This window comes from Pelodiscus sinensis, chromosome 3 (assembly GCF_049634645.1).
Source record: "Pelodiscus sinensis isolate JC-2024 chromosome 3, ASM4963464v1, whole genome shotgun sequence".
NCBI classification, from domain to species: domain Eukaryota; kingdom Metazoa; phylum Chordata; order Testudines; family Trionychidae; genus Pelodiscus; species Pelodiscus sinensis.
Genome location: NC_134713.1, coordinates 151608277 through 151635900, shown reverse-complemented (window position 1 = coordinate 151635900; position 27624 = coordinate 151608277). Strand labels below are relative to the sequence as shown.

General features: G+C 45.8%; 1 protein-coding gene across 1 annotated transcript in view; it reads right to left on the bottom strand.

Annotated features, from left to right (window-relative positions):
* Positions 1–21260: 21260 nt before the first annotated feature.
* The window catches only part of SPATA17 (spermatogenesis associated 17), a 252327-nt gene continuing 245963 nt past the window's right edge, over positions 21261–27624 (bottom strand). The window contains exon 10 of the mRNA XM_006137342.4: positions 21261–21965. Coding sequence (XP_006137404.2) covers positions 21885–21965 — 81 coding nt within the window. The 3' untranslated portion in view covers positions 21261–21884. The remainder of the gene's footprint in view (positions 21966–27624) is intronic.

Below are 27624 nucleotides of genomic sequence, written 5' to 3'. Positions count from 1 at the left end.
ATATGCTTCAAATTGGCAGGTTGTCTGTGGGAAAGGACTGGCCTGCCTCCCAAGGCCTGTGAAAGTGAGGGATCATTGTCCAGGATGGGTTGTAGATCACTAATGAGACGTTGGAGAGGTTTTAGCTGAGGACTGTAGGTGATGGCCAGTGGTGTTCAGTTGGTTTCTTTCTTGGGCTTGTCCCGTAGCAGGAGGCTTCTGGGTACACGTCTGGCTCTGTCAATCTGTCTCCTCACTTCCTCGTGTGGGTATCGTAGTTTACAGAAATCTTGTTGAAGATCTTGTAGGTGTAGGTCTCTGTCTGAGGGGTGGGAACATATGCGGTTGTACCTCAGTGCTTGGCTGTAAACAATGGATCGTGTGGTGTGTCCGGGATGGAAGCTGGAGGCATGCAGGTAAGCATAGCAGTCGGTAGGCTTTTGGTATAGGGTGGTGTTGATGTGACCATCACTTATTTGCACCGTGGTATCCAGGAAATGGACCTCCCGTGTAGACTGGTCCATTTCCTGGACACCTGCATATCTTTTTCCGCTTTACTACAGAAAGAGGTTTTTCAAATTTCTGAAAAGCCTCTTTCTGTAGTAAAGTGGAAAATGATATGCAATTTGTGTAGCACAAATTATGTTTCTTTTTCTAACTTACCCTTGCAGTCTAGACATAGCCTTAGACAGTAAAATCTCCTGGGTAGAAACTGTCCTTTACCATAGGTTTGTACAGCATCTAGTGCACAGGGTTGTCTGAGTTGTACTGTTAAACAAATAATTTTGAGTGTACAAAGAGAAGGAAATAACTGGAAACCACTCCTGTATCCATTATATTTTGTCTTTCTTGATCAAATGTGTAGATGTATGGGATCTAATTCTTACCTTTCTCACACCTCAGTTTTACACTGATGTAATACTGTGTACTTCACTGACATTATACCCACTTTTCTCCATCATGAGAGTGGAAACAAACCATAGGAGAGTAGATACATCTGGACTCTAGTGTGCCTGTGTTAACCAAACTTCCACTATTTGGAGATCTGCTTATGTCCGTGCAGAGTATAATTTAGACACATGCACTGGTCCACATACCTGCTACCCACTCACACCAGTGGCTGCTATGGGAATATGGGTGTGGGTATACCCAATTTCCTTTTTTTGTGTGTGTGTCTGAACAAACTGATTGATGGTGCACCAATCTTCTTCTTATCAGCAAGTTTTATAGTTGATATTTATTATTTATATTAGCAACACTAGCTTATTATAGGCTAAAGGGGATGTGTACAAATCCAGACACAAATCAAAGGGAGAGGAAAGAAGAATGTTACGGAAAAAATATTTATGAGAGTTTGGATTACCTGGAAGTTTTAATTTTTTATTCCCAACTCATTTTTAACTAGTTCCTAGCACTGGTTCTAGCACCACTATAAGCAGAGCCACCCCGTCCATAGGATGGTTTGCAGTGGCTGCCTTGGGCCCTGTGCTTGGGATGGGGGGAGGAGAGGCATGGGGCCTAAAGCAGCCTGGAAGATTACCAGGGGTGCCTGGGGCTGGCAGCAGAGGTTGGGCCGGCTCTCACCAACAACAGTGGGAGCTACCAGAAGCAGAATAACCTGGGGGAAAGACAGAAAAGAGGATGGGAGGGGACAGAGCAAGGGCCTAGGATAGGAAGGGAAGGGGTATTCCCAAGACTTGCACCTCTTAGGGATGGTCCTGATTGGAAGCATAGAATTCTTCACACTACCAGTACTTTACCTTTCAGTAAAAAGCTAAAAAAATATTTTAGAACTCTGCCCACTGTAGTGCAGAATAATATTTACCAGCAAGAACACAGATATTATAGCTATCTGGTGTGGTATTTTGGCATTTGCGCAATAGAAAGCAGCAGACAGATTTCTTCTGAAGTAATGACAGGCCCAAGTCAGCCTACGGATACAGCGCCTCAGATGTGACTATTGTTTTTTTTATTCAGTTTTTTGTTACACATAGCCAAGCTGCTTGGTGCTGTATAGGGCACAAAATGAGATGGTTTTTGTTATATTTCTCACAGTTTCAACACTCAAATTTTTTCCCTGACACTCAGTCACTGGCACAGATCCTGATCACAGCAGCACTAGTAAAAATCTGGAGTTAATTCTCCTGATTATACAGACGTACACCAAGGCACCTGAGATCAGAATTTGACCCAAAAGGCAGTTATGTATGTAAGACATAGTGCAGCCGGTCTGATGGCCGAGTGCTGTGATGTGCCCAGTGTGGGTACTCCGGGCAATCCAAGCCAGGACTGCTTTGCAAGCGGGGCACCCCTGAGAACTGTCTGTCCGGGGTGGGGGTGGGGGTGGGGATCCTTTAAGACCAGCCCTCGGCTAGCCTGAGACAGCAGCTCCACACTCTTAAGTCCTCAGCTGATGCGCTGCCGGCACTGCTTCCGTACTACATGCCGCCCAAGGGGGTTGCTTCCAGGAGTGGGGCGCAGGGCACTGCCAGGGCACGAACACTCCCAGCTACCCGGGCGCCCCAGTGATTCGCACTTTGCTGTGTCTCTCTGCAGGTGGTCAAGGCCATCAACCGGGTGCTGCTCCGCAGTGTGGTCTGCCTCGCCAACCCGGATGCCGTCATCCGGGGGTTCGGCGCCCTCGGCTTCCCCAACTGCGGGGGCGCCATCGATGGGATGCACATCCCCATCCGTGCCCCGGAACACCAGGCCTCCCAGTACGTCAACCGAAAGAGGTACTTCTCCGTGCTCCTGCAGGCCGTGTGTGACCACCGGGAACAGTTCACGGACATTAATGTGGGCTGGTCTGGCAAGGCACACGACGCCAGGGTGTACCGGAATTCCTCCGTGTGCCAGAGGCTGCAGGCTGGGACCTTCTTTCCCGACTGCCAAATCAGGGTTGGGCATGTGGACATGCCTGTGTGCCTGGTGGGGGATGTGGCCTACCCCCTACAGCCCTGGCTCATGAAGCCCTACACGGGGCACCTCAACCCATCCCGCCAGGCCTTCAATGCCAGGCTGACCAGGGCCCGCAACATCATTGAGGGGGCCTTCAGGCTACTGAAAGCATGATTTAGATGCCTCCTCACCTGTCTCGACCTCGCAGAACACAATATCCCTCCCGTGCGAAATGAAGGGGTAGGTTTTCCTGCCAGCCTGAGGCTGAGCGCATCGCTAGACACTACGCTCAGCCCCGCACCGCCGCCGTCCGGGAAGCCCAGCGGGGGGCCGTCCGGATCCGGGAAGCCCTGCGGGAGAGCTTCCATGTGGAGAAGGAGGACTGGACTCTCCCTGCATGCCCCACTGGGGCCTTCTTCCACCCTCCCCCCTTACCCTCCCTAACCCCCTTTCCTAATGTCAAATAAAGACACCTTTTTTGCCAACAAAATTCTCTTTTTATTTTACATAACTGGCTGGGGTGGGGAGAGGGAGGAATGAGGGTGGGAGTGGGGATGGGGAAACCTGGGAGGAGGGAGCTGGAAGGGGAGGAAGGGAAGGGAAAGCTCAGGGTTGGGGGTCCAGCTGGCTCTCCCATCTCGCAGCACTGCGGGTGCGGGGGCATCGGGGGGGAATGGGTTTGGAGGGTGGGGCAGGAGGGACGGGGGGCAGAGGAAGTGGGAGGGGGAGCAGGGGCAGCAGGGGCAGGAGGAGCAGGGGCAGCAGGAGCAGGGGGAGCAGGAGTGGGAGGAGGAGCAAGAGCTGGGGCAGCCCCAGGAGCCGGAGCAGGAGGAGGCAGGAACCTGTCCACCAGGGTCTGGAGATGGCCTCTGAGGGCACAGCCCTGCTCCTCCAGCGCCTCCAAGCTCTGCTGGCGCAGCCGAAGGTCCTCCTGGACCCAGTGGTCCTGGGTGCGGAGCTGGTGATCCAGGAACCGCAGGTGCCGCTGCTGGTACTCCTCCTCGTTCCTGGCACGCCTCCTGGCCCGGGTGCGGGTGGCTGTTGCAGGCGGGATGGTGCGCCCTGCAGTCCCAGGTTCTGCGGCTGTGGTGAAACAAGAGCAGCGGTCAATGCTCCCTGGGGACAAGGTGGGTGAAACCCAGCCCCCCTCTGCAAGGCCAGGGCCCCTGTATGACACCCAGCTGCTGCTCCATGGCGGGCAAGGCCCAGGCGCACGGTCCCTGGGCTCTCTTCCCCCCCTCCACAACTCCCTGTACACATAAGGGGAGCATGGTGGTACTCACATGTGGAGGCCTCCCCAACCTCAGACGACACAGGCGTTGTGCTCTGTGGGGTGCCTCGGGGGTTCTGGGTCCTGGGCAGGCTCTTGGAAGGCTCCTGGCTCTCGGCGTCCTCCTGCTCCTCCTCCTCCGTGTCCGGGACGGGTCCCTCTTCCCCGGGGTCGATCACTACCCAGGGGGCATGGATGGTGTGAGCCCCCAGGATACGGTCCAGGGCCTCAAAGTGGGGGCAGGCCTCCAGGTCAGCCCCTGGCTGGCAGGCCCGTGAGTAGGACTGCCGCTGGTCCTTAATTTTACAGCGGACCTGATCCTGGCTCCACTGGTGGCCTCTGGCAGACAGGCTGTCAGCCATGCGGCTGTACATGGCCGCGTTCCTGTGGCTAGTGCGGAGATCGTGGTCATTGGAGGCTTCCCCCCAAACCTTGATGAGGTCCACGATCTCATCACTTGACCAAGCGGGTGCCCACCTCTTGCGGCCCCGGGCAGGCTCCTGTGAGCCGCCAGGGTCTGCTGGCTGGGTGCTGGCAGACTTGCAACTGGAACAAACACTGTAGCCAGACCGTGGCCCTTTAAGAGCTCCGGGGCCGGGACGGGGGCAGAAGAGTTTCCCTGGTGTTGGCCAGAATGGCCACCAGGGCAAGCTGGGAAGGGCTAGCCTCCCACTAGTTCGAATTAAGTGGCGAATTAACTTTGTAGTGTAGACATACCCTTAGTTATAATGCAGAATGGACACAATCAGGTTATAATTAAACTAGCAAATTATCATGCATTGGGATAAGGTCTTAGTTCATCACATTAATGCCTGATATCAATACAATATAGGGGTATGTCTACACTACAAAGTTAATTCGAACTAACAGCCGTTAGTTCAAATTAACTTTAATAGCGGCTATACATGCAAACTGCTAGTTCGAATTTAAATCGAACTAGCGGAGAGCTTAATTCGAACTAGGTAAATCTCATTCTACAAAGACTAAAGCCTAGTTCGAATTAAGTAGTTTGAATTAAGGGCTGTGTAGCCACTTAATTTGAACTAGTTGGAGGCTAGCCCTTCCCAGGTTGCCCTGGTGGCCACTCTGTGCCAAACCAGGGAAACTCTTCTGCCCCCCTCCCAGCCCCGGAGCCCTTAAACGGCCATGGTCTGGCTACGGTGCTTGTGCCAGCTGCAAGCCTGCCAGCACCCAGCCAGCAGACCCTGCACCTGGCACAAGATGAGCCAGCCACCCACTGCCACCCAGCCCTCCGCCTCTTCCCAGGACCAGGCTGGCGGCTCCCAGGAGCCTGCCCGGGGCCGCAAGAGGTGGGCGTCCGCATGGTCTAGTGCAGAGATCATGGATCTCATCGAGGTTTGGGGGGAGGCCTCCAACGTCCACGATCTCTGCACTAGCTACAGGAACGTGGCCGTCTATAGCCGCATGGCTGACAGCCTGGCCACCAGAGGACACATGCGGACCCGGGAGCAGGTCTGCTGCAAGATTAAGGACCTGCGGCAGGCCTACTCTAGGGCCTCCCAGCCAGTGGCCGACCTGGAGGCATGCCCTCACTTTGATGCCCTGGATCGCATCCTAGGGGCTCACGCAGTCCATGCCCCCTGGGTGGTGATCAACCCCGGGGCAGAGGAACCCATCACTGACACAGAGAAAGAGGATGAGGATGCCAAGAACCAGGAACAAGCAGGGAGTCTGCCCAGGACCCCCGAGGCACCCCACAGAGCACATAGGCTGTGTCTTCCGAGGCCAGGAAAGACTCCACATGTGAGTGCCATCATGCTCCCCTTATGTGTATGGGGGTGTGGGAGGAGAGAGAGCCCAGGGACCATGCGCCTGGGCCTTGCCCACCATGGAGAAGCAGCTGGGTGTCATGAAGGGGCCCTGGCCCGTTCCCCACACACAGACCTCACCTTGCAGAGGGGGGCTGGGTTTCATCCACTGTGTCCCCAGGGAGAACTAACCACTGCTCTTGTTTCACCACAGCCGTAGCACCTGGGACTGCAGTGCATACCACCCCGCCTGCAAGAGCCACCCGCACCTGGGCCAGCATGTGCACCAGGAACCTGGAGGACTACCAGCGGTGGCACCTGTGGCTACTGGAGCACCAGCTCCGCATCCAGGACCACTGGGTCTGGGAGGACCTGAGGCTGCAGCAGCGGAGCTTGGAAGTGCTGCAGGAGCAGAGCCGTGCCCTCAGAGGTCACCTCCAGACCCTGGTGGATAGGTTCCTGCCTCCTCCTGCTCCAGCCTCTGCAGCCACCCCAGCTCTCGCTCCTCCTCCCACCCCTGCTCCTCCTCCCGCTTCCTCCACACCCCCGTCCCTCCTGCCCTACCCTCCACACCCACTCCCCCCCAATGACCCCACACCCGCAGTGCTGCGAGACGGGAGAGCCAGCAGGACCCCCAACCCTGAGCTTTCCTTTCTTTTCCTCCCCTCCCTCCCCCTTCCAGCACCCTCCTCCCAGGTTTCCCCCTCTCCTCTCCCACCCTCGCTCCTCCCTCCTCTACCTCAGTTTTGTACAATAAAGAGAGATTTTTGTTGGCAAACCAGGTGTGTTTATTTTACATTAGGAAGGGGGGTTGGGGGGGGAAAGGGGAAGGAGGGAAGGGTGATAGAAGGCCCCAGTGGGGCATGCAGGGAGAGCTCAGTCCTCCTCCACCTGGAAGCTCTCCCACAGGGCTTCTCGGATCCGGACGCCCCCCCTTCCTCCCCACATGGCCTCCCGGACGGTGGCGGTGCGGGGCTGCATGTACTGGCCAGCCATGCACTCAGCCTCAGCCATTCAGGCTGGCAGGAAAGTCTCCCCCCTTCCGCTCACATAAATTGTGCAGCACACAACATGCTGCCACCACGGGAGGGATATTGTGTTCGGCTAGGTCGAGGTGGGTGAGGAGGCATCGAAATCGGGCTTTCAGGCGTCCAAAGGCCCCCTTGACCATGATGCAGGCCCTGGTGAGCCTGGCATTGAAGGCCTGCCGGGAGGGGTTGAGGTGCCCTGTGTCTGGCTTCATGAGCCAGGGCTGTAGGGGGTAAGCCGCATTCCCCACCAGGCAGACGGGCATGTCCACGTCCCCGACCCTGATGCGGTGGTCGAGGAAGAAGGTCCCGGGCTGCAGCCTCTGGCACATGGAGGAGTTCCAGAACACCCTGGCATCGTGTGCCTTACCAGACCAGCCCACATTAATGTCCATGAACTGGCCCCAGTGGTCACACATGGCCTGCAGGAGGACGAAGAAGTACCCCTTGCAGTTGATGTACTGGGAGGCCTGGTGTTCCGGGGCACGGATGGGGATGTGCGTCCCATCGATGGCCCCCCCGCAGTTGGGGAAGCCGAGGGTGCCGAACCCCCGGATGACCGCGTCTGGGTTGGCAGGGCGGACCACCCCGTGGAGCAGCACCCAGTAGATAGCCTTGACCACCTGCAGAGAGACACAGCAAACCGTGAATCACTGGGGCTTCTGGGTGGCTGGGAGTGTTAATTCCCTGGCATTTCCCCACGCCCCACTCCCGGAAGCAACCCCCACAGGTGGCGTGTAGTACAGCCGGGACAGACCGAACCCTCTTGTGTGGGGCACTTTCACTTTCTCCCGCTCCCCCGTTTTCCCTGGGGCAGCCCATCCCCTCTTTGCAGCGCACCTACCTCCCCAGCCCAGTGGTTGGTGGGTGCCGTACCTGCATGAGCACTGCTCCGATGGTGGATTTCCCACGCCAAACTGGTTCCTGACGGATCGGTAGCTGTCTGGCATGGAGAGCTTCCAGAGGGCGATGGCCACACGCTTCTGGAGGAGGATGGCGGGCCTCACGCGAGTGTCCCGTCGCCACAGACCAGGGGTGAGCCACTCCCAGAGCTCCAGGAAGGTGTCCTTCTTCATCCTGAAGTTCTGGGTCCACTGTTGGTCTCCCCAGCGCTCCAGGACGATGCCGTCCCACCAGGCTCTGCTGGTGTCCAGACGCCAGATGCGGCGGGGCACGCTGGCATCCGGCCACTGCTGCTGCTCCTCCACGACCCCTAGGAAGGCCAAGGGGAGAGCCAGGAGGCTGATGTGCACCAAATGGTGCAAGGCAGCTTCCAGCCATTCCTGGCACGCTTGCAGCAGCAAGTCCAAAAACTGGAGCAGCATGCCCAGGGCGAGCTCTGGCTCCATGGTGCCAACTGCGGTTCCCTCAATGGGAACCACCAACACAGGCAGGCAGAGAGAAAAACGCTTTGCTGTCCATCGGCGAGGTAGGCAAGCAAGCAGAAAAGCTGGGAACCGGCTGTCCAGGGAGGTTCCTTTAAGTACGAGCCTCAGATAGCCTCAGACAGCAGCCACACAAAGCAACTACTGATCTGGTACCCTGCTGGAACTGGTTTCAGCTGCCCTTAAATGCGACCCAGCATTCAATCAGTGTGGATGTGCTAGTTCGAATTAGCAAAATGCTAATTCAAATTAGTTTTTGGGTCTAGATGCGCTAATTCGAATTAGCTTAGTTCGAATTGACTAATTCAAATTAAGTTAGTTCGAATTAGTGCTGTAGTGTAGACATACCCTAGGACTCAACATCTAAAAGTTCAAATGTTTGTTTTGGATACACAGCCCAAATTTTGTATTCTTCTTTGTGTTAGCTGAGCCTCTTGGGTCTGAAAAACTGAGCCCATAATATCAGGAGACTAAATTTACTTAATTCTGGAAATTCTGCTTCCATTCTTGGCCAGCACCAGAAATTGCATAAATGTGTAAGAAGGAAAAAAGAGCAAGGAATGGAGAAATGAAAATAAAACATTTTCAGACCTCAGAATGGCTTCATTAAAGGTCATATTTTGAGTGAAGGTTTGGATTGCTTTCTTTTATCTCTATACCACTTCAAAATGCTCTGTACCACACCTCTCAATCTTGTGAATGTTAGCATGATGGAGGGAGAAAGTGCTCCCATTCCTTGATGGCACTGTTTTTTTCTAACTGGCAATCACCGCTGAAAAGATATTCATTTTCTGGAGGTGATATTTGGATGGACTATATCTCCATAAGACTTAAAGAACTATCATGACCCTCCGCTTTAGTTAATGCTATAATAGTTGTGGACATGGACTCATAATGAAAACATTTAACTCCGCTTTCTCCTTTTTCTTTGTTTGAAAGGTCTTTTCCAGACTAATAGCCTGTAGCAGCAGGTTGTGAGTAGATCACACAGAGAATTTATGACATTATGGAGATCACACACACAGCATGAATGACCAATTGGTTATAACTAGTTTATAACAGCTACTAAGTGACATAATAGGGACTTTGGCTAAATATGCATTTCAAGATTTTCTGATCTCATCTGTAAAAACAGCCCAGACTTTTTGAACTAAACGTTATGCACCTAGAAAATGAAGATGATCTCTGGTAGTGCCTCAGTGATTTATTTCAACAGGTTTGAGCAGTTTAGCAATTTCTTAACCAAAAAAACACTTTAAAGATGCAGTTAAATGCATAATCTCATGATGTCACAATTTGGCAGTGATTGCTTAATGCAGCAGTGTGCTAATGAACTGCTCCACTGCATTCTATGATCATGAATATGAGTCTGAGTACTATAAACTGAACTCAATGTACTGATAAGTGACTGTATCTGATTGTGCCAGCAGTGGGGGGATTTTCTTATTAATGAGCTGACTTGTTAAGAGCTGGAAGAATACTAAACTAGTTAGCCTTGCATTGTCTGATCATATTTTCTGTCACTGGATCTTGGAAAGCAGTAAGCCTTTTCTAGTCTTGCTTAACAGAAATCCTTATACACATTAGGACAAGGAAAACCCCCCAGAAGCAATGTTTTATTGTAAAATATATATAAATATATATATATATATAACTCAGGCACAAATTCTGTTCTCGGGTACTGGGTGCAACTCCTTTTGGTTTTGGGGGTTTCCATCAGTGTGGAGTAATCCCTCTTTTAGTGATAAGATGTTACAGGCATTCTTGAGTGGGGAATTTCTGCCATCCCAGAGTATAGCATCACGATTCAAAAGTTCCTTATCCCTCTAATATCCATAGCAAGTGAGCTCTCGGGTTCTGCACTATGCAGAGTTACTGAGACGATGAAAATGTTGAACTGTTGAATTCGGAAAGATGTCACATGGTCCTTCAGTGCTCTAGCTGCCTCTGATTGAAATATAGAATACTCCTGAATTCTGGGGCTCGCAGAGGTCTTAATTGTTAAGCATTTATGTGTAGAGCCTCACTGGGTCCATTTTAAATGGCTCTCTCAGCTTGAATAACCATCCTTTGAGGACACTAAAGCAGCTGTCTGAAAAGGCTGCAGCAACAAATTAGCTAGGCCACAAGAGTGTAGAGAGCAGATCAAAAACATTGGCCAGCAATACTATGGCAACACTGCCTTTGGGGATATTAAAAGCCAACTGTTCCCTGCTCTGAATACTGAGACTATTCTGAGTAACAGTATAGGCTGTTCAGCTGCTTCCGTTGAAAGAAGTTTTCTATGCTCACAGTGTCAGCTATACTGAAAGGGGCAGAGTTTTGCAAGATCTTTAAGCACCACTCAATGGCAGAAAGTGATTGGTGGTAAGAGATGATGGCTGGTGTTCTCCAATATAGGTTTTCCCTGACAGAAAACATCTGCAGAGGGAAACATCTTCTGCTTAAAAACTGAGGAAGTTTCAGTTTGTAAAAGACTCCAAAGTTTCAGTTTGCTGGGTCCCTACTGGGGGTCTATACTTTGGTATCACCAAGATTAGACTAGACCTTGGCATCACCAAGAAAATAACATTACCATGAAAACTAAAGAGGCAAATTTCAAACCCTGGGAACCTGGCATGTAGGCTACTGCATCTGATGTGCAGCCATAAGCCATACTGATTGAATCTCTCAGGACAGAGCCTAGAGTTTAAAGTGCTCACGCAGCATTGCGTACAAACTATTGCCAAAGAAGGGGAAGGGAGAAATCTGACTCACTGATGTTCCAGGCAGACTCTGGTTGCCTGAGGTGGTGCCAGCAGTTCCTTCTTGACATGCACAGTTCCCCAGAGACACACTCTGCATTGTTGTAGTTATGCAGCAAGCAAAACAGCATCAAAATGCACAACAGTAATAGTATGTCTCTGATGCATGGATAAGCCATTCTCAAACATACAGACAGCATTCAGCACATAGTCAACTTCTGGAACTCGTTGCCAGAGGATGTGCTGAAGGCTAGGACTTTAACAGGGTTCAAAAAAGAGCTAGATAGATTCATGGAGCTTAGGTCTATCAATGGCTATTGGCCAGGGTGGGTAGGAATGGTGTCCCAGGCCTCTGTTTGTCTGGAAATGGGTGACAGAGGAGGTATCACATGAGGGTTATCTGTTGTGTTCCCTCTCTCTGGGGTATCTGGTATTAGCCACTGTTAGCAGACAGGATACTGGGCTAGATGGACTGTTGGTCTGACCCAGTATAGCCATTCTTATGTTCTCTGACACTTTAATGAAGCTCCAAGCAGGCACAAGGATTTGCCCTTGCAGATCTGACTATGGAATCCAGGTCACATTTTGTGGTTATACAAAGCTACTGATGTGTTTATCTAGTATGATTTTTCACTTATCTTTTTTCCCATAGTTCTGTTTTCCTTTAGATGTTGAATACATTATTTTTGCTTCATATTTATTTCATTATTTTTCTGTGGATTGAGTTACACTTAATGAATGGCAATTGCCACAATCACAATTCTTTTTAAAAGAATCACACACCATTTTTAATTTTTAAATTTTTTTTCCAGCCCTTTCACACCATTCCTGGTGCTAGGTGGCCTGGGTAGATTCTTTTCTGCTATGCAAAAGAACTTCCTTCACTTGGTCAGAGCATTGTTGTTCCTCCTGGTAGGACCAGCAATGAACCATGCTGCAAGGCACAGGAGTTGTGGTTGAGGATGGAGTAAGGTTCCTCTGCTCTGAGTCAGGAGATCGTGCTAAATCAGAAGGTGATAAGGAGGCTGAGGAGACATCAGATAGAGATAAGGGAAACTTTGGGTATGTCTACACTACCCTCCTAGTTCGAACTAGGAGGGTAGTGTAGACATGCTCTATGGGAATAACTGTTGTTTTGTTTCTGGTGATCTTCTCGAGTACCTTGGGAATGAGTGGGATAGGAGGGAATGCATATAAAAGCAGGCCCTTCCAATTGATAAGAAAAGAAAAGGTTTCCCCTAGAAACCCTGGTCTGATACTAGCTCTTGAGCAGTAATGGCAACACTTCTTATTTTTGTAGAATGTGAAGAGGTCTATTTTCGGAAGACCCCATTGTTGGAAGGTGGATTGGAGGACCCGAGGATGCAATTCCCATTCATGGTCCGGGGCAAAGTATCTGCTGAGGGTGTCTGCTGTTGTTTTGTTTACTCCTAGTAGATATAAAGCTACGAGGGTGATGTTGTTTCGTTTTCACCAATTCCATAATCGGACCACTTCTGTGTATAGCCTATGGGATTGGGCACCTCTCTGGCAATTGATATAATACATCATTGTCATATTGCCGGTCAATACACTTATGATTTTCCCCTGAATGTGTTTTATGAAATGCTTGCATGCATTGAATACAGCTCTGAGCTTTAATCAATTGATGTGTAAAGAGGTCTCTTGTGTGGTCTATCATCCTTGTATTGATATGGCATTCATGTTGGCGCCCCATCCAAGGACAGACGTGTTGGTAGTTATGTGTACAGAAGGTTGGTCTCGATGAAATGGTATACCTGCTGGTAGATTTCAGGGACTGGTCCACCATGCGAGAGATTTTAAAATGTGAGGTGGAAGAGAGACCAGTGTGTGCAGTTGCCTCTTGCGATGGGCATAGTGCTGAAGAAATCAAAGATGTAAGTGGGTACAGTCAACCACATAAGTTGTAGCAGCCGTGTGACCCATAAGTTGGAGACAGGTGAGTATGGGGACTGTGGGGCCGATGGTAACAGTAGTAACCAGCTCTTGCATTGCTTGGAATCTCTGCATGGGGAGGTATGCCCTTGCAGACATCGAATCTAGCTGGGCACCTATGAATTCTAGAGTTTGTGTAGGTTGCAGCATTGGCTTCTGTGTGTTGAGTATAAGGCCCAAGAAATCGAATGTTTGGTTGGTTGTTGCCATCATGTGATGCGTCTCTACTTCTGATGGGCCTTTTACTAAGCAATTGTCAAAGTATGGGAAAATGATCATGGATTGTCTGCGAAGGTAAGCCGCGACAACAGCCAACATCTTTGAAAATACTCTGGGTGCTGAGGAAAGGCCAAATGGTAGTACCCGGTATTGGTAATGATCTGTGCCCACCACGAAACGTAGGAACCATCTGTGCGTGGGGAGAATAGTTATGTGAAAATAGGACTCCTGCAAGTCGAGGACTACAAACCAGTCTCCATTCTCTAATGCTGGGATTATTGAAGCTAGAGTAACCATTTCGAATCGTTGCTTTCAAAGATATCGATTCAATCTGCGGAGGTCTAAAATAGGCCTCCATTCTTCCGTCTTTTTTGGTGTTAGAAAGTAATGGGAGTAAACCTCCTTGCTTCTGAAGTCCTTGGGTAATATTTCCACTCATCCTTGGTTGAGCAGTCGCTGTACCATCTGTTTTAGTAGGTCTTTGTGAGGGAGTCCCTGAAGAGGGACAGGGAAGTGGGGGGAAGTGTAGTAAAGGAGATGGTATACCCCAATGTTATTATTTTGAAGACCCAATGGTGGGAGAATAAGAAGTCAGCTCCCTTTGGAGGGACAAAATATCTTTTGTCAGCCCTTTCGTTAATTGGTGGTGCTGAAGCTGGAGTCTGCCATATTTCATCAGCAGCTTCCATAATGGCCTCATCTATAGGAATTGCAATTTTCCCCCACTGTGATGGTTGAAGATTTTTGAGCAATTTGTGTTGTTTCTCTGGTACTGATGTCCTGAGTTGCAGCCAACCTTTTAAAAAGCTCCTGAAACTGACTACGGTCATCAGGAGGGTACTGGTTACCAGGAATTACCGTCTCATCAGGGGATGATGATGACTGGTCGGTTGGTAATTCGTCTAGTGGCTGTTCCTCTACCTCAGCCTCTGATAGTTGACCTTCTTCCGGTTCAGAATGGTGAGCCGTAGAGGGAGCATTGGGTGGTGACATAGCTATTCTGTGACTCTGAGAGGGTGGAGAAAGCATGGGAAGCCAGGTGACCATGACAGCAAGGATAGCCGTATCCAGAGTGGTGATAACTGGCAAGCTGAGTCATGCCGAGAGTAGTATCAGTAGTATGTTGGGCTGTGTCATCTATGATAAGACCACACCGGAAAAACATAATGAGATGAATGCATCTGTAATGCATCTGGTGATGTTCCAGTAGGTGTGCAGAATGTGGTGAGTGTGGTGATCCCCTTGAAAAAGGAGGAGAATGATGTAGATATCTTGTGTAAGGGGATGGTGATAAAGGTATCTCGATGCATGGTGTCTAGTTGGTTCATGGGGAGAGCGACTCTTGTCGTCTGTTGGTAGTTGAGGAGAATATGGAGACGGCAGTGCAGAGGATGTTGCCGGTGAAAAGGTTAATGGTTCTGGTCTCGCTGGTCTCATTGAAGCAGATTTATAGGGTGCTTTCTTCAGTGCCGGAGGGCTAGACAAGACATATGGTGCCAAAGATGCCCACGCTGTTTGTATCAAGGTCATCAGTGCTGAGGAGGTTGTTGTATGAGTGATTGGTGTCAAGGTGTATGGTGCCGAGGTATACAGTGCCAAGGACGCTGGCACATGAGAAGGTAGTGCTGATATCGTCGGTACATGCGGTTCCGACACAGATGGTGCCGATGTTGTTGGTACCATAGTAGCCGGTGCTATTGCCAGTGGTGCCAACCAATGGACCGTTAATACTGTTGATGGCACCGCTGTAGATTTTTGTCACGATTTCAGCTCTGAGAGCGATCTATGCTTGGGAGCCACCGAGCCAGATGTGCTGGGCTTATCACTGACACTTACACGTGCTGACGGTAAAGAGCGAGCTGGTGAAGCTCTTTTTCAAGCTAGAGCCAACTGTGAGGAAGCGGCTTTCCTTTTCTCTGCCCTCAGAGACCACGGAGTGGAATCAACGTGAGAATGCTCCAGCAGTTGAAGCGCTTTGTCGAACAAGAACATTTTTAGTCTTATTTCCCTGTCCTTATGCACCCTGACCATCAGTTTGGCACAATGGACACGTTTCTGAGGCACATGAGCCTCGCCAATGCAGGCATGGCAACATGGTATGTGGTGCACTTCTTAAAACTGGGGGAGCCCGGCATAGCTAACTATATGACAATTTGAAAAAAATGAACTTTTTTTTAAAGATACTATATTAACTAATTAACTACAACTATAAGTACTGTAACTAACTATAGACTCTAACAACTATGTACTCTATTCCTGATAGGGTATGCCTGAAGACAGAAGGCTTGCTCTGTCTGTGACCACGGGCAGCAAAGAAGGAACTGGCGGGAGCCGGAACGCGCGAGACATCAAAAGAGCGTGAATGGCGCAAGGTGCGTGCTGCGTATGTGCGGTCCGGCTGATCACTGCTCAAGAAAACTCCAATCTGCGGTGCTGTGGAGCACCCGGGGGGGGGGGGGGGGGAGAGACACATCTCGAAGAACCATTGTTCTTCGAAAGCCAAGAATGGATGCTCTTGCTGAACCGCTCACGAAATACAGGCGCCATAGCCCTAAACTGTGACAAGTGCTTTTCAAAATAATATTCAATGTTAATATGCTTTGAAACAATAGATTGATTGACAAGAAAAATCTACAGTGAAGAAAACATAGACAATAAAATAAACCTAACATTTATCTACATGGTCATTTGTATAAGTGAGAGTGCAAACTTATTTTTGGTAGGAGTGATTACCACAGTAAAGTAAATCATGTACAAAATCATTTATTTTTCTGTCGATAGACAACCTGGTTCTTCAAACATTAGTACTGTGTACAGATGTGGTCTCCTCACCTCAAAAAAGATATTTTGGCCTTGGAAAGGGTTCAGAAAAGGGCAACTAAAATGATTAGGGGTTTGGAACGGGTCCCATATGAGGAGAGGTTAAAGCGACTGGGACTTTTCAGTTTAGAAAAGAGGAGACTGAGAGGGGATATGATAGAGGTATATAAAATCATGAGTGGTGTGGAGAGGGCCGATAAAGAAAAGTTATTTATTAGTTCCCTAAATAGAAGAACTAGAGGACACCAAATGAAATTAATGGGTAGCAGGTTTAAAACTAATAAAAGAAAGTTCTTCTTCACACAGCGTGTAGTCAACCTGTGGAACTCCTTGCCAGAGGAGGCTGTGAAGGCTAGGACTATAACAGAGTTTAAAGAGAAGCTAGATAATTTCATGGAGGTTAGGTCCATAAAAGGCTATTAGCCAGGGGATAAAATGGTGTCCTTGGCCTCTGTTTGTCAGAGGCTGGAGAGGGATGGCAGGAGACAAATCATTTGATCGTTGTCTTCAGTTCACCCTCTCTGGGGCACATGGTGCTGGCAACTGTCGGTAGACAGGATACTGGGCTAGATGGACCTTTGGTCTGACCCAGTACGGCCGTTCTTATGTTCTTATGTCATACTAAGTAGCCAAAACCCCTACTACATAATTATTATTGTAGTTAATACAAATACAAATCTAGCTGTAAATGACACTAAATAAAAACTATGGCTTTGCCACATGCAGTGATTTTAATTTAAACAAGAGGATAAAGCCACATTTTCCTTGTGCTTTTTTGTGGCCCAGAGCCTAAAAGCTATTCACCCTCTGAAGTACTACAGAACCATTAACATTCATCTATATATTATTTTTGTATTACAGGCAGTCCCCGGGTTACGTACAAGATAGGGATTGTAGGTTTGTTCTTAAGTTGAATCTGTATGTAAGTCGGAACTGGCATCCAGATTCAGCCGCTGCTGAAAATGATCAGTTTCAACAGCGGCTGAATGTGGACACCAGATCTGACTTACATACAGATTCAACTTAAGAACCCCAGGCGTCCCCAAGTCAGCTGCTGCTGAAACTGATCAGCAGCTGATTCCAGGAAGCCCGGGGCAGAGCAACTCTGCCTCGGGCTTCCTGTAGTCAGCCGCTGGTCAGTTTCAGCAGCGGCTAATTTGGGGACGCCTGGGGCAGAGCAGCTCGGGTGCTGCTGGGTTGGTCCAGTAGCACGGCCGCTCCTCGGCGCTACTGGACCAACCCAGCAGCACCCCAGCTGCTCTGCCCCAGGCGTCCTGATTCAGCCACTGCTGAAACTGATCAGCAGCGGCTGAATCAGGACTCCTGGGGCAGAGCAGCTGGGGTGCTGCCGGGTTCGTCCAGTAGCGCCAAGGAGCGGTGCTGCGGGACCAACCGGCAGCGCCCCACCTGCTCTACCACAGGACCCAGGCTTTGCTCCACGTCTCCCTGGTCTGCTGGGGGGGGCACTAGCTGCGTCCCCCCCCAGCAGACCAGGGAGAAGTGGAGCAAAGCGGCGGAGGACCCAGGCCGGACCGCGGCGCTTCCAGATCAGCGCCGCAGTCCGGCCCGGGTCCTCCGTGGCTTTGCTCAGCGTCTCCCTGGTCTGCAAACCAGGGAGACGCTGAGCAAAGCCACGGAGGACCCAGGCCGGCCCCGTGGCGCTTCCAGATCAGCTGGAAGCGCCGCGGGTCCGGCCCCAGGTCCTCCGCCGCTTTGCTCAGCATCTCCCTGGTCTGCAGACCAGGAAGACGCTGAGCAAAGTGGCGGAGGACCCGGGGCCGGACCTGCGGCCACTTCCAGATCAGCTGGAAGCACCGCGGGTCTGGCCGGGTCCTCCGCCGCTTTGCTCAGCGTCTCCCTGGTCTGCAGACCAGGAAGACGCTGAGCAAAGCGGCGGAGGACCCGGGTCCGGACCCGCGGCACTTCCAGCTGATCTGGAAGTGCCGCGGGTCCGGACCCAGGTCCTCCGCTGCTTTGTTCCCCGTCTCCCTGGTCTGCTGGCTCCCCCAGCAGACCAGGGAGATGGGGAGCAGCTTTTCTCGCCCCGGAGGAGGCGGGCGGCGGGACCAGGCGTCCCGCCGCTCCAGTCCTCCGGTGCGAGAAAATCCCCGTTCGTAACTGTGGATCCGACATAAGTCGGATCCGCGTAACTCGGGGACTGCCTGTATTTATGATATTCCAAAATAAGGGCCTATTCCTACAAAGTGCTGAGAGCCTCCTGCAAGGTATTGAGTGCTTCTTAACTTCTGAAACCAGCTGGATTTAGGATGTGTAGGCCCTCACAGGATGGGTTCTGAGTATATTTTTTTCTTCTTTCTATCTTTCAGTAGTGGACAGGTTATCTGGCTGAAGAATCATCTACGTGTTGTACTCTGGTTTCAGTAACTGATATTGACTGGAATTTGGGTAGGTAGTGGGAAAACTAAGGCACTGTGCCTTTATATTAAAACCAAAACTTTTACTTAGTAAACTGATATAAGGGTGTATGTGTATATATAATTAGTATTAGAGAAGCGAAAACCAATGAATAGAATAGTCATTGGAATACTTACCTGTTTAGCCTAACTGCACCTGTCCATCTTGAAAAGAGATTCTGCAGAGTCTCTTGACATTTCCCCAGATTGAACTCCCCAGGCAAGGTACCAATATGTACTTACTATTTTTCTAGACAAGGGGAAAAAAGAACTGTTTCCACTATCAAAGTTAACAGGACATGTTAACTGTTTGGCAGAATATTATATTTGCATGAGAAGTGAGAGAGAGGGTACAGGAACTGGACCTGGACATTGGAATGGCAGCAAAGTATATTAGTGACTACCCATGACTATGAATTAACAAAGTTCTATATTACACTGGGCTGAAAAGGAGAACCTTGTCTTTCCTATAAAAATACATTTGAAGAAAGAAGTGATAGGTAATGAAGTTATTACATCGCTGCATTTGTGGAGCTGCTTCTTACTCTAATAAAATCCACAGACGTACTTGTGTATAAGAAGAGTTGTGGGAAGTGGTCTGTTGTGCTTAAAAAAAAAAATGAATGAGGGTTAAAAAAATGAGAGTGAGAGCTGAGTCAAACAGTAAGAGTGAATTGAAAGTACTCTCTTTAACCTTAATCTAAGTTGAGATCTGTCAGCTGCAGAAAACTCTAGCATCTGCAATGATGGTCTGCATGGATAGGTTTTGTTTATCCTGAGGTCAGAGATATTAAAAGAAAGAAAGATTAATCTGATAAAAGTATTGCCATTTCTAATCGAACTGATGGGAAAATGTGGTATAGAGGTAAGAGGTACCACAGGATAAATTATTGTGAAGTGATGAACTACCTTGAAGCTGCAGCAATCAAATAGACAGCTCTCACATCTAAAAATTACTGTGGCATCTTTATTCATCAACAGTTTTGTGCAAGTGTCTTTTGGTGCTCAACCCCCTCCACAAAGCACAAAAGCACTCCGGTTTATTTGGTGAAATTAAATCGTAACAAAAGAGACCTGTCTGAGGTTGGTGTTTCTCACTTATCAGAATTAAAGGACATTCATTTCCTCTTGCAACTCAGAAAGACAAACTTTCAAAAGTTTGAATTTGTTAAAACTCTAAAATGTACAAAAGAACAGAAATATACAATGCTTTTCTCTTGTCTCAAATACTGCCCTCTTTGTTTTGTACCACTGTAATTTAAAAATGTTTTGTACTGCTATAATTTAAAATATGTTTTTCCTCTGATCTTTTGTCAGAAGCTGGGAATGGGAGACGGAATGGATCACTTGATGATTCCCTATTCTGTTCATTCCCTCTGGGGCACCTGACATTGGCCATGGTGGGAAGACAGGATACTGGGCTAGACGGACCTTTGGTCTGACCCAGTATGGCCATTCTTATGTTCTTCTACTCTCTAAGGGTACGTCTACACTACAGAGTATGATTGATCTTCCAGGGTTCGAATTAGCGGGTCTAGTTAAAACAGCTAATTCAAACTGAGGGGGTGCTCTCTTTGATGCCTGCTTCCATGAGGAGTAAGGGAAGTTGAAGGGAAAGTGTGCTCCCTTCAACTTCTTGCAGTGTGGACAGCACCAAAAGTTGAGTTAAGCTACTTCAGTGTCAGCTACACATTTAATGTAGCGGAAGATACGTATCTTAATTCAATTTTGTCCCATAGCATAGACATATCCTGAGGGTTCTCTTGTCCTCTGGTTCCCACAAATCTGGGACTTTCTGGAAGTGGGTTTGAACATACATTGTACCTGTCTATACTAGCTATTTTCAATACTTATTCAGGTAAACTTGCTACTGCAAGGGTCTGTCAGCAGTGGTTCAGTCTTACTGTAGAGACAATCCCACGGGTGAATAATACCAGGCATTAATGAGAGCTGTGTGCTCATTTGGAGAAGACAATAGACCCACGTTATAAAAATTCATTAATAAAAAAAGTTTTTTTTTCAGTTGAAAAGGGTAGTTGCAAATATTTCAAATTACACACAGAGAAAAATACAGTATCTCTCAGAGCATTCAGACTGCAAAGTGCTATGAAAACAGAATCCACTGGCATTATTATTTGAAGAGGCAAATTACAGGCCAGTCCTGAAAGGTGTGTAACTCTTCCCTCCAGGAAGTGATGAGCACTCTTGCTTCCCATTACAGTTAATGTGAACCAAGGGTCTCAGCACCTTGCAGGAGCAAGCACCAGTGAAAATGCATGTGAGAGATGGTAACCTGACTGAATTTTGTGTGATCAAAAATGTGTTCATCCTCAGCCATTTGCAATGGTTGTTTTGCAACATTCTTCCTTGTGCCAATCTGGTTATAACAAGAGATATTTTTGGACCAAGAGTAAAATGAAATGCACAGAATACTGTAAATACGTTGAAATGGATTTGCTCACAAGCTAATACGTGAGTGTTACAGAATTGCAGTTTTTCTTTCTTAACTATGCAGAGTTATATCAAGCACAGAAAAGCTGAAGTATTTAAAAAAGTAATCTGTGTATTAATGACCCAATCCAGTGATTATAAAAGAGGTTGGTCAGGCCCCAAAGGAAAAAATTTCAACATTTGTAGATTCTTCCATCTGCTAGTTCAAGGTTTACATGTTTCAGATAAAATAATATTTGTATTGTAGTTAACACCAGTTACGTAATTTTAATAATCACAGTTGCAGGACCTTAGCCATAATTTTTTCATTAAGGGTACGTCTACGCAGCAACATTATTGGTCTGCATCTACACTGCAAGCAATTATTTTGAAATAATGTCGAAATATTATGAAGCTGGAGGACTTCTTATTCCGACTCCTGTAATCCTCATTGCACGAGAAGTCAGAGGAAGCATGCTCCATTTTGAAATAAGTGCTGTATAGACGCTCCTAACTTGGAAATAAGCTATTTTGAAATAAGCTACACAGGTGACATAGCTCAATTTGCATAGCTTATTTTGAGTTAAGCCCTGCTGTGCAGGTGCACCCTAATTACTATATATACTATAATACAATTTGTATATATACTATTATAAAAGTAAAAGTCAGACCGTTTTCCTAATTCCTTACATTTGCCAAAACTATAAAAGGATTTTTAATATTAAAACTACAATTCTAAAAGATCAAGTTAATGGGAACCATTAAAGAACTACTTTATTATACATGTAACTAGATTAAATTATTACTTTATTAGACTCATAACATACAATATTTAATGGAAAACATTCACAATTCTTGTAGGAAATTTAATCAACATTCTGCTTTGCATTTTCTCAAAGATCTTTATTGCTATTTTTATAGCTTATCAGATGTTCTTATATTGGATAGAATAGACACAGTATAGATAGCTGCTTACACTATTTGCCCAGCTTTGGAATATGTTTGACCAAACTTATTGAAGAGATTAATGGATGGAAATACTGTTTCAAAGTCCTAGAAAAAAACCAGAGAGAAAAAAAGACAGTTAAGTTTGGGTATTTTTGTTCCTCCACCCCCAAACACACACTTTTATTTTTTAGTATAGTTCTGTAGATACTGTACAGTTCCACTGGCCTTTCTTTTGTTCGAATTTTCCCATTACAGGAGATATAATTTAGGATGGATGGTAGGCACAAAAATATTTAGGGTAGTCTACACTGCATGCTTCTTTCAAAATAAGCTATTCTGCAAGAAATACTCTGAAATAGCTTATTTCGAAATAGCACGTCTACAGTACAGGGAAGCCTCAAAATTAGTTTGAGGCAGGCTCCCCTAATGCAGATGTGCTACTTCAATTTAAAGACCCAGGAGGCACTGGGGAGTAATTAATTGGAATGGCCCTGGGGAGGAGCTATTTCAAAATAGCAGCAGTGGAGCATCCACATACTGCTATTCCAAAATAATTATTTCAGAAGAGGCATTATTCCTCGTGGAATGAGGTTTACAGAAGTCGGAATAAGCTGTCCGTTATTTTGAATTTATTTAGAAATAACAGATTTTCTGTGTAGATGCTTGCATTGTTATTTTGGAATAATGGCCGTTATTCTGAAATAACATTGCTGTGTAGACGCACCCTTAGTAACTATTCTAAAGCTTACATATGACATTGTGAAACACATCAACATGTACATTATATACGGGGAGAAAATTCTGGAGTAACAGACTTAATTAAAATAGATTTGTACTATAAGCTGCACATAACTGTAAGTAATATACATTGTATTTCTCTGCCACACAGACTGAAGGTTATATATAGCCTTTTGCAAATCATGCTAAACTAAACTAATCCTCCTTTCTGGAAAAGTTAAGCAGAAAATCTCAGATTAGATCCAATAGGATTTTTTAAAATATTTAAAATGTTCCACGTTTAGGAAATGTAAAATAAGGGTGTTTAATTTGTAAGTAAATGAAAATTTGTATGAAAGAATGAACAAGTATAGAAATAAGTAAAGAAATATTTTAAAAAAGCATTTTGGCCAAGGCCCCACATATGACAGAAAAGATACAGGACTGAATAGTGCTTGCCTCATTCACAGAATAGTCCTATTTTCTTTAAGGGGGGACTCTTGCATAAGTAAAGCAAACAAAATTTGGAACACAAAGTACAGGCTTTGTGCTGTTAAGATAGTCGTGTAATGGAAATATACTCCACAAGCAACCAAGCGAAATGATTCCAGGATTCTAAATTATTTTTCACACTAATTAACCCAACTGTGAGCAGCTACAATGTGTCCCATTACACTAGAAAGTTCCAAGTGTTGTACTTAATGGCTGTGTCTACATTGGCATCCCTTTTCTGGAAAGGGATGCCAATGTAGACACAGCCATTGGGTTAAAGTGATCATAACAAGGTGTGCTGGCCTCTTTTTCATGCTTTTTCAAGCTCATGATACCATCTACATGTTTTGTTAGTCTATAAAGTGCTACCAGACCATTTGTTGTTTTTTTCTGTAACAGACTAACTCGGCTACCCCCTGAATCTACAACTTAGACGCTATTACCCTAGGCTTGAATAAAGACATTAACTGGTTGGCGCATTACAAAGTCAATTTTGCCTGCCTTTAACATCTGTGTTTTCATATAAAAAACTCTGAATGGAACACATGCAGCCCACTTAATTAGCCTCATTAACATGGATCCTACAATTGACAGGTACTTCTTCTGCTGTTATATAAATTATCTTGGTTTCTGTTATTTCCACTTCAATTCATCTGATGGAGTGGGTTTTACCCTTAAAAGCTCATGAGTCTATAAATTTTTGTTAGTTTCTAAGGTGCCACAGGATTTTTAATTGTTTTTAAAGTTACAGATTAACATGGCTACCCCTGAGATTGATTTGCTGAGTTCACCATACTGATATCATTGGTGCAGGTGGATAGAAAATGTCACATACACATAAAGGTGCTCTAGTTCCATAAGTAGTATCATTATCACTGATATTATCATTATAATTCTGTTAGCAGCTAAATTATTCTAGAATTTAAGAATGGTGTTAATTGTTCTGTAGTTTTGATCAGGGAAAATATTTTAATGTTCCTGTAGAAAAATAAACTATTTTTCCTTTTAATTTTAAATAAATTGTAAATACTTAAAAACACACTAGGTTTTTTTTTTTTTTTTTTTTTTTTTTTTGTGGAGGAGAGGGGAGGAGAAAGGCTATTAGCAAACATCTCTCGTCTTTTATCAGGAAAAATTGGAAATGGTGGTTCTGAACAAGAAGTCTTCATTTGCCAGAGCAGACAGCTTTTGCTATTAGGATGCCTGGCCAAACAAAAACAATTGACTGCCAAAATTAGCTCCTTGGGACGATTTAGGAGCCTTTGAAGTGAACGGCTTTTTGAGCTGGAACTAAGCCCAGGTCTAGCTTCAAACCCAAGTTAAAATGACAAAGAGGAAATTTTCTGTGCTACTTACCCCCTCAGTGTAAGATTACTTTGGGTTGGCAGCTGTACTGTTTATCTTGTTATTTAAAGCTATTTCACTGGATACTCACAACTGAGTATTTAAACAACTGGCCCTGATCATGGTGACAGCAATTATGTATGACCACATGTAGGCAAGACTTCACAGTTTGATAGGGTAAATAAATTCACTGATGACAATGCAGTTAGACCAATTAAAGATGTATATAAAATACACTGAATAGATAGATCCATCACGTTTGCAACAGAGGAAAAAATATGGACATGTTTTTAGCCAAAAAAAAAAAAAGCCTAGTAATTTATTTACATAAACATAATTTACTTACATAAATATAGAAAGCTTAATTATGACTCTGCTCTGCTGGTGCACTAAAAGGAAAAAGTCACAGGAAGCTCTGCTTCAGCTTACCCTTGCATGCCTTGGCTTTGGAGTATGTGTGCCTGTGGGGTGTGCACATCTGCTTATTGCCCCAAACTGGATGTTTCTATAGTGCCTTATCATTTCTCTTCCTTTCCTATTCTTTATTGCTACTTAAAACAGCCTAGGAACTACTCTAAGTTTGCTAACAAGGGATCATTGGAGTGTAGTACATGTCTGGCCACATCCCATTCTGCCCCCACTAAACATCTGCCAGGAGAGTGGGTACCATAAAGCTGACTTTATGTTTTCCTGTTAGAGTACCCCTGTATCCTTCTGTGCCATGGAAACAGCACGAAAAGAAAGGAGCTGGAGGCCAGGAACTGGCATTTAGCTCTGATGACAAAATAATGCATGACAACTCAGAGAAGGTAAAGTGAATACATCTGAATTTTAAACTATAAATTACATTCAAGCTACTTGGCAAAGTCTCAATTTAAAGATACAGTTTTATTCTAACATGGGAGCAAATGTCTTTCATATATTCAGACCGTGCTCATGAAAAGATATTTCTCTTAAATCAGTTGTTATATATGAATTGCACACCATTAATATATATTATACATTGTTTTATATTTGAACGGTATTCTGCTTCACTCATGGGACGTATCCCATAACTCTTTGTCAAGCTGAAGTCAGCTTTGGTGCTAACAAAAATATAAAATCTGTCAAAATCAAGATACATTCATTCAATGTCTTAGTATAATTACATTCACCCATTTTGGAATATAGCCCAAAACAGAGACAAAGTATGTAACATAACAATAAGTTAAGGAATTGTTACTAACTGATCGGCTGGATTTTAGTGACATACAGAGAGTTTTATATATTGTTATGTTATACTGTAAAAATAGCTTTTTTAAATGCATATTTCCAAAGCACACAGCTTGTATGTATGATGAACATGTCATGTGATAAGACCTGTTTCCCAGAAGGAGGGCCATTCATGTTTCCTTTTCGCATTGTACTGTTTTGTCTTTAAACAATACATTTGTCTAAGTTTGGTTATTTGGTCTCTTGAACATTTTTCAGAATGAACTACAAGCGTATTCAATCCATTGGCTATACAATTAATCAACACAGTCAAAAGGCTCTTGCCATAAAACTCAATAGCAATATGTAAGTAGGGCCATTTTCCAGATGGCATACCTGTGATTGATTTTCCAGCTGCATTTGCCATTTCCTGTGCATGTCTCTAACAGGTATAATAGAAAATAGTGAAATAGATGGCTACATCCTCCCATCCAGTGAGGCCACTTTGCAAAGTATTGTTGGTGGATTCTGCCTATGAAGTCAGCATGTCTAGCCCTGAGAGAATTACCCCAATTAAGTGACACAAAGAAGATGTACAGAATTCCACACAACCCGTCCCCCCAGCTGTTAATGTGGAGACATGGAAGGAGGAAAAGAGGTACGGTCCACACTGTCTTTTAGCTTGCCAGTCCTTTGCTGTTTCCGCTATTTATGACTGCTTTGCAGTTGGTCTACATTAGTGTACTGCTAGTCTGCTCTAATTTACATCTGGGGTCGATGCCACACCGGACAGTCTGAGGTAGTAAGATACAAAGGTAAGCTTCATGTAACTTTTGCATCACACCTTTCTTAATTTGTGCTGTGTGCGCCTTGGCTGTAGCCAGTGGGATCTGACCTGTATTCTCTACAGATTGGCCAGGAAGCAGGATGAGATCAGTTCATAACTGTTCTTTTTTAAACCCCCAAACCAAATAAAAAAATCATTTTTCATTTTCAAACATACTGATCTCTGAATTATTTTAGTGAGGGAAACTATAAGCTGCTGTAGTCAGACTGCTAAAGACTTGGAGACCTTTTCAATGTGTTGACTACTTGATTGTCATGTCCGTAGGTGATGAGCAGACAAGGGATTTTAAAAAAGGGGCAGCATATAGTCAGCTAGCAAAGAACTGATTCGGTGAGCAAACTCCTGTGATCACAATACAGACTTTGTCAAAAAATGTACAATTAATGTTAAAGTAGTTTACATTGAGGATGTTGTTGATAAAAATGAATTCCAAAGAAACTTTACATCTGATTGAGAGCAATTGGTACTTCTGGTTCAGCAACATTTTATAAAATGGCTTCAAAATTGAAATCCAAGATTTTAATTACATCTAATGTTCAAAGCACATGATCCATTTTGCACACACAACTGACTGCACACAAATAACAGAATTTACAAGCAACTGCTCCCCTTTTTGAACATAAATCATCTTTGCACATGTAAAATTTATCACTTGTATGTGCGAACTATCTGGAGAGATAAATCATGTTTGCATACATGCACAAATGGGTAGCTGTTTGAAGGGTGCTTGAAGATGGCCCCTCATATTTCCTGAGAATTTTTTTATTAACAATTTCGTTCAACCATAATATGGTGAGTACAGTGCATAAAAATGCATGTAATCAAAAATAGTCTCATCAAGCAATATGTAATAGAGGTTGGAACAACAGTTAAGTATCAGCTTGAAAAAGGAAAGCCAATGACTTTAATCCAAAACAAAAGTAGGCAGAAAGCAACACCTTTTTACCTCCCAAATTTTTATATGCTAAGACTAGACTGGACCATTATAATAATCTACTCTGGCCTCCTGCTATAGACCATAGAATTCCCTCCATAATTCTGCATGAAGCCCATAATTAACTATGGGTACGTCTACACTACAATGTTAATTCGAACTAACTTAGTTCGAATTAGTTAATTCGAACTAAGCTAATTCGAACTAACGGATCTAGACTAAAAAACTAGTTCGAATTA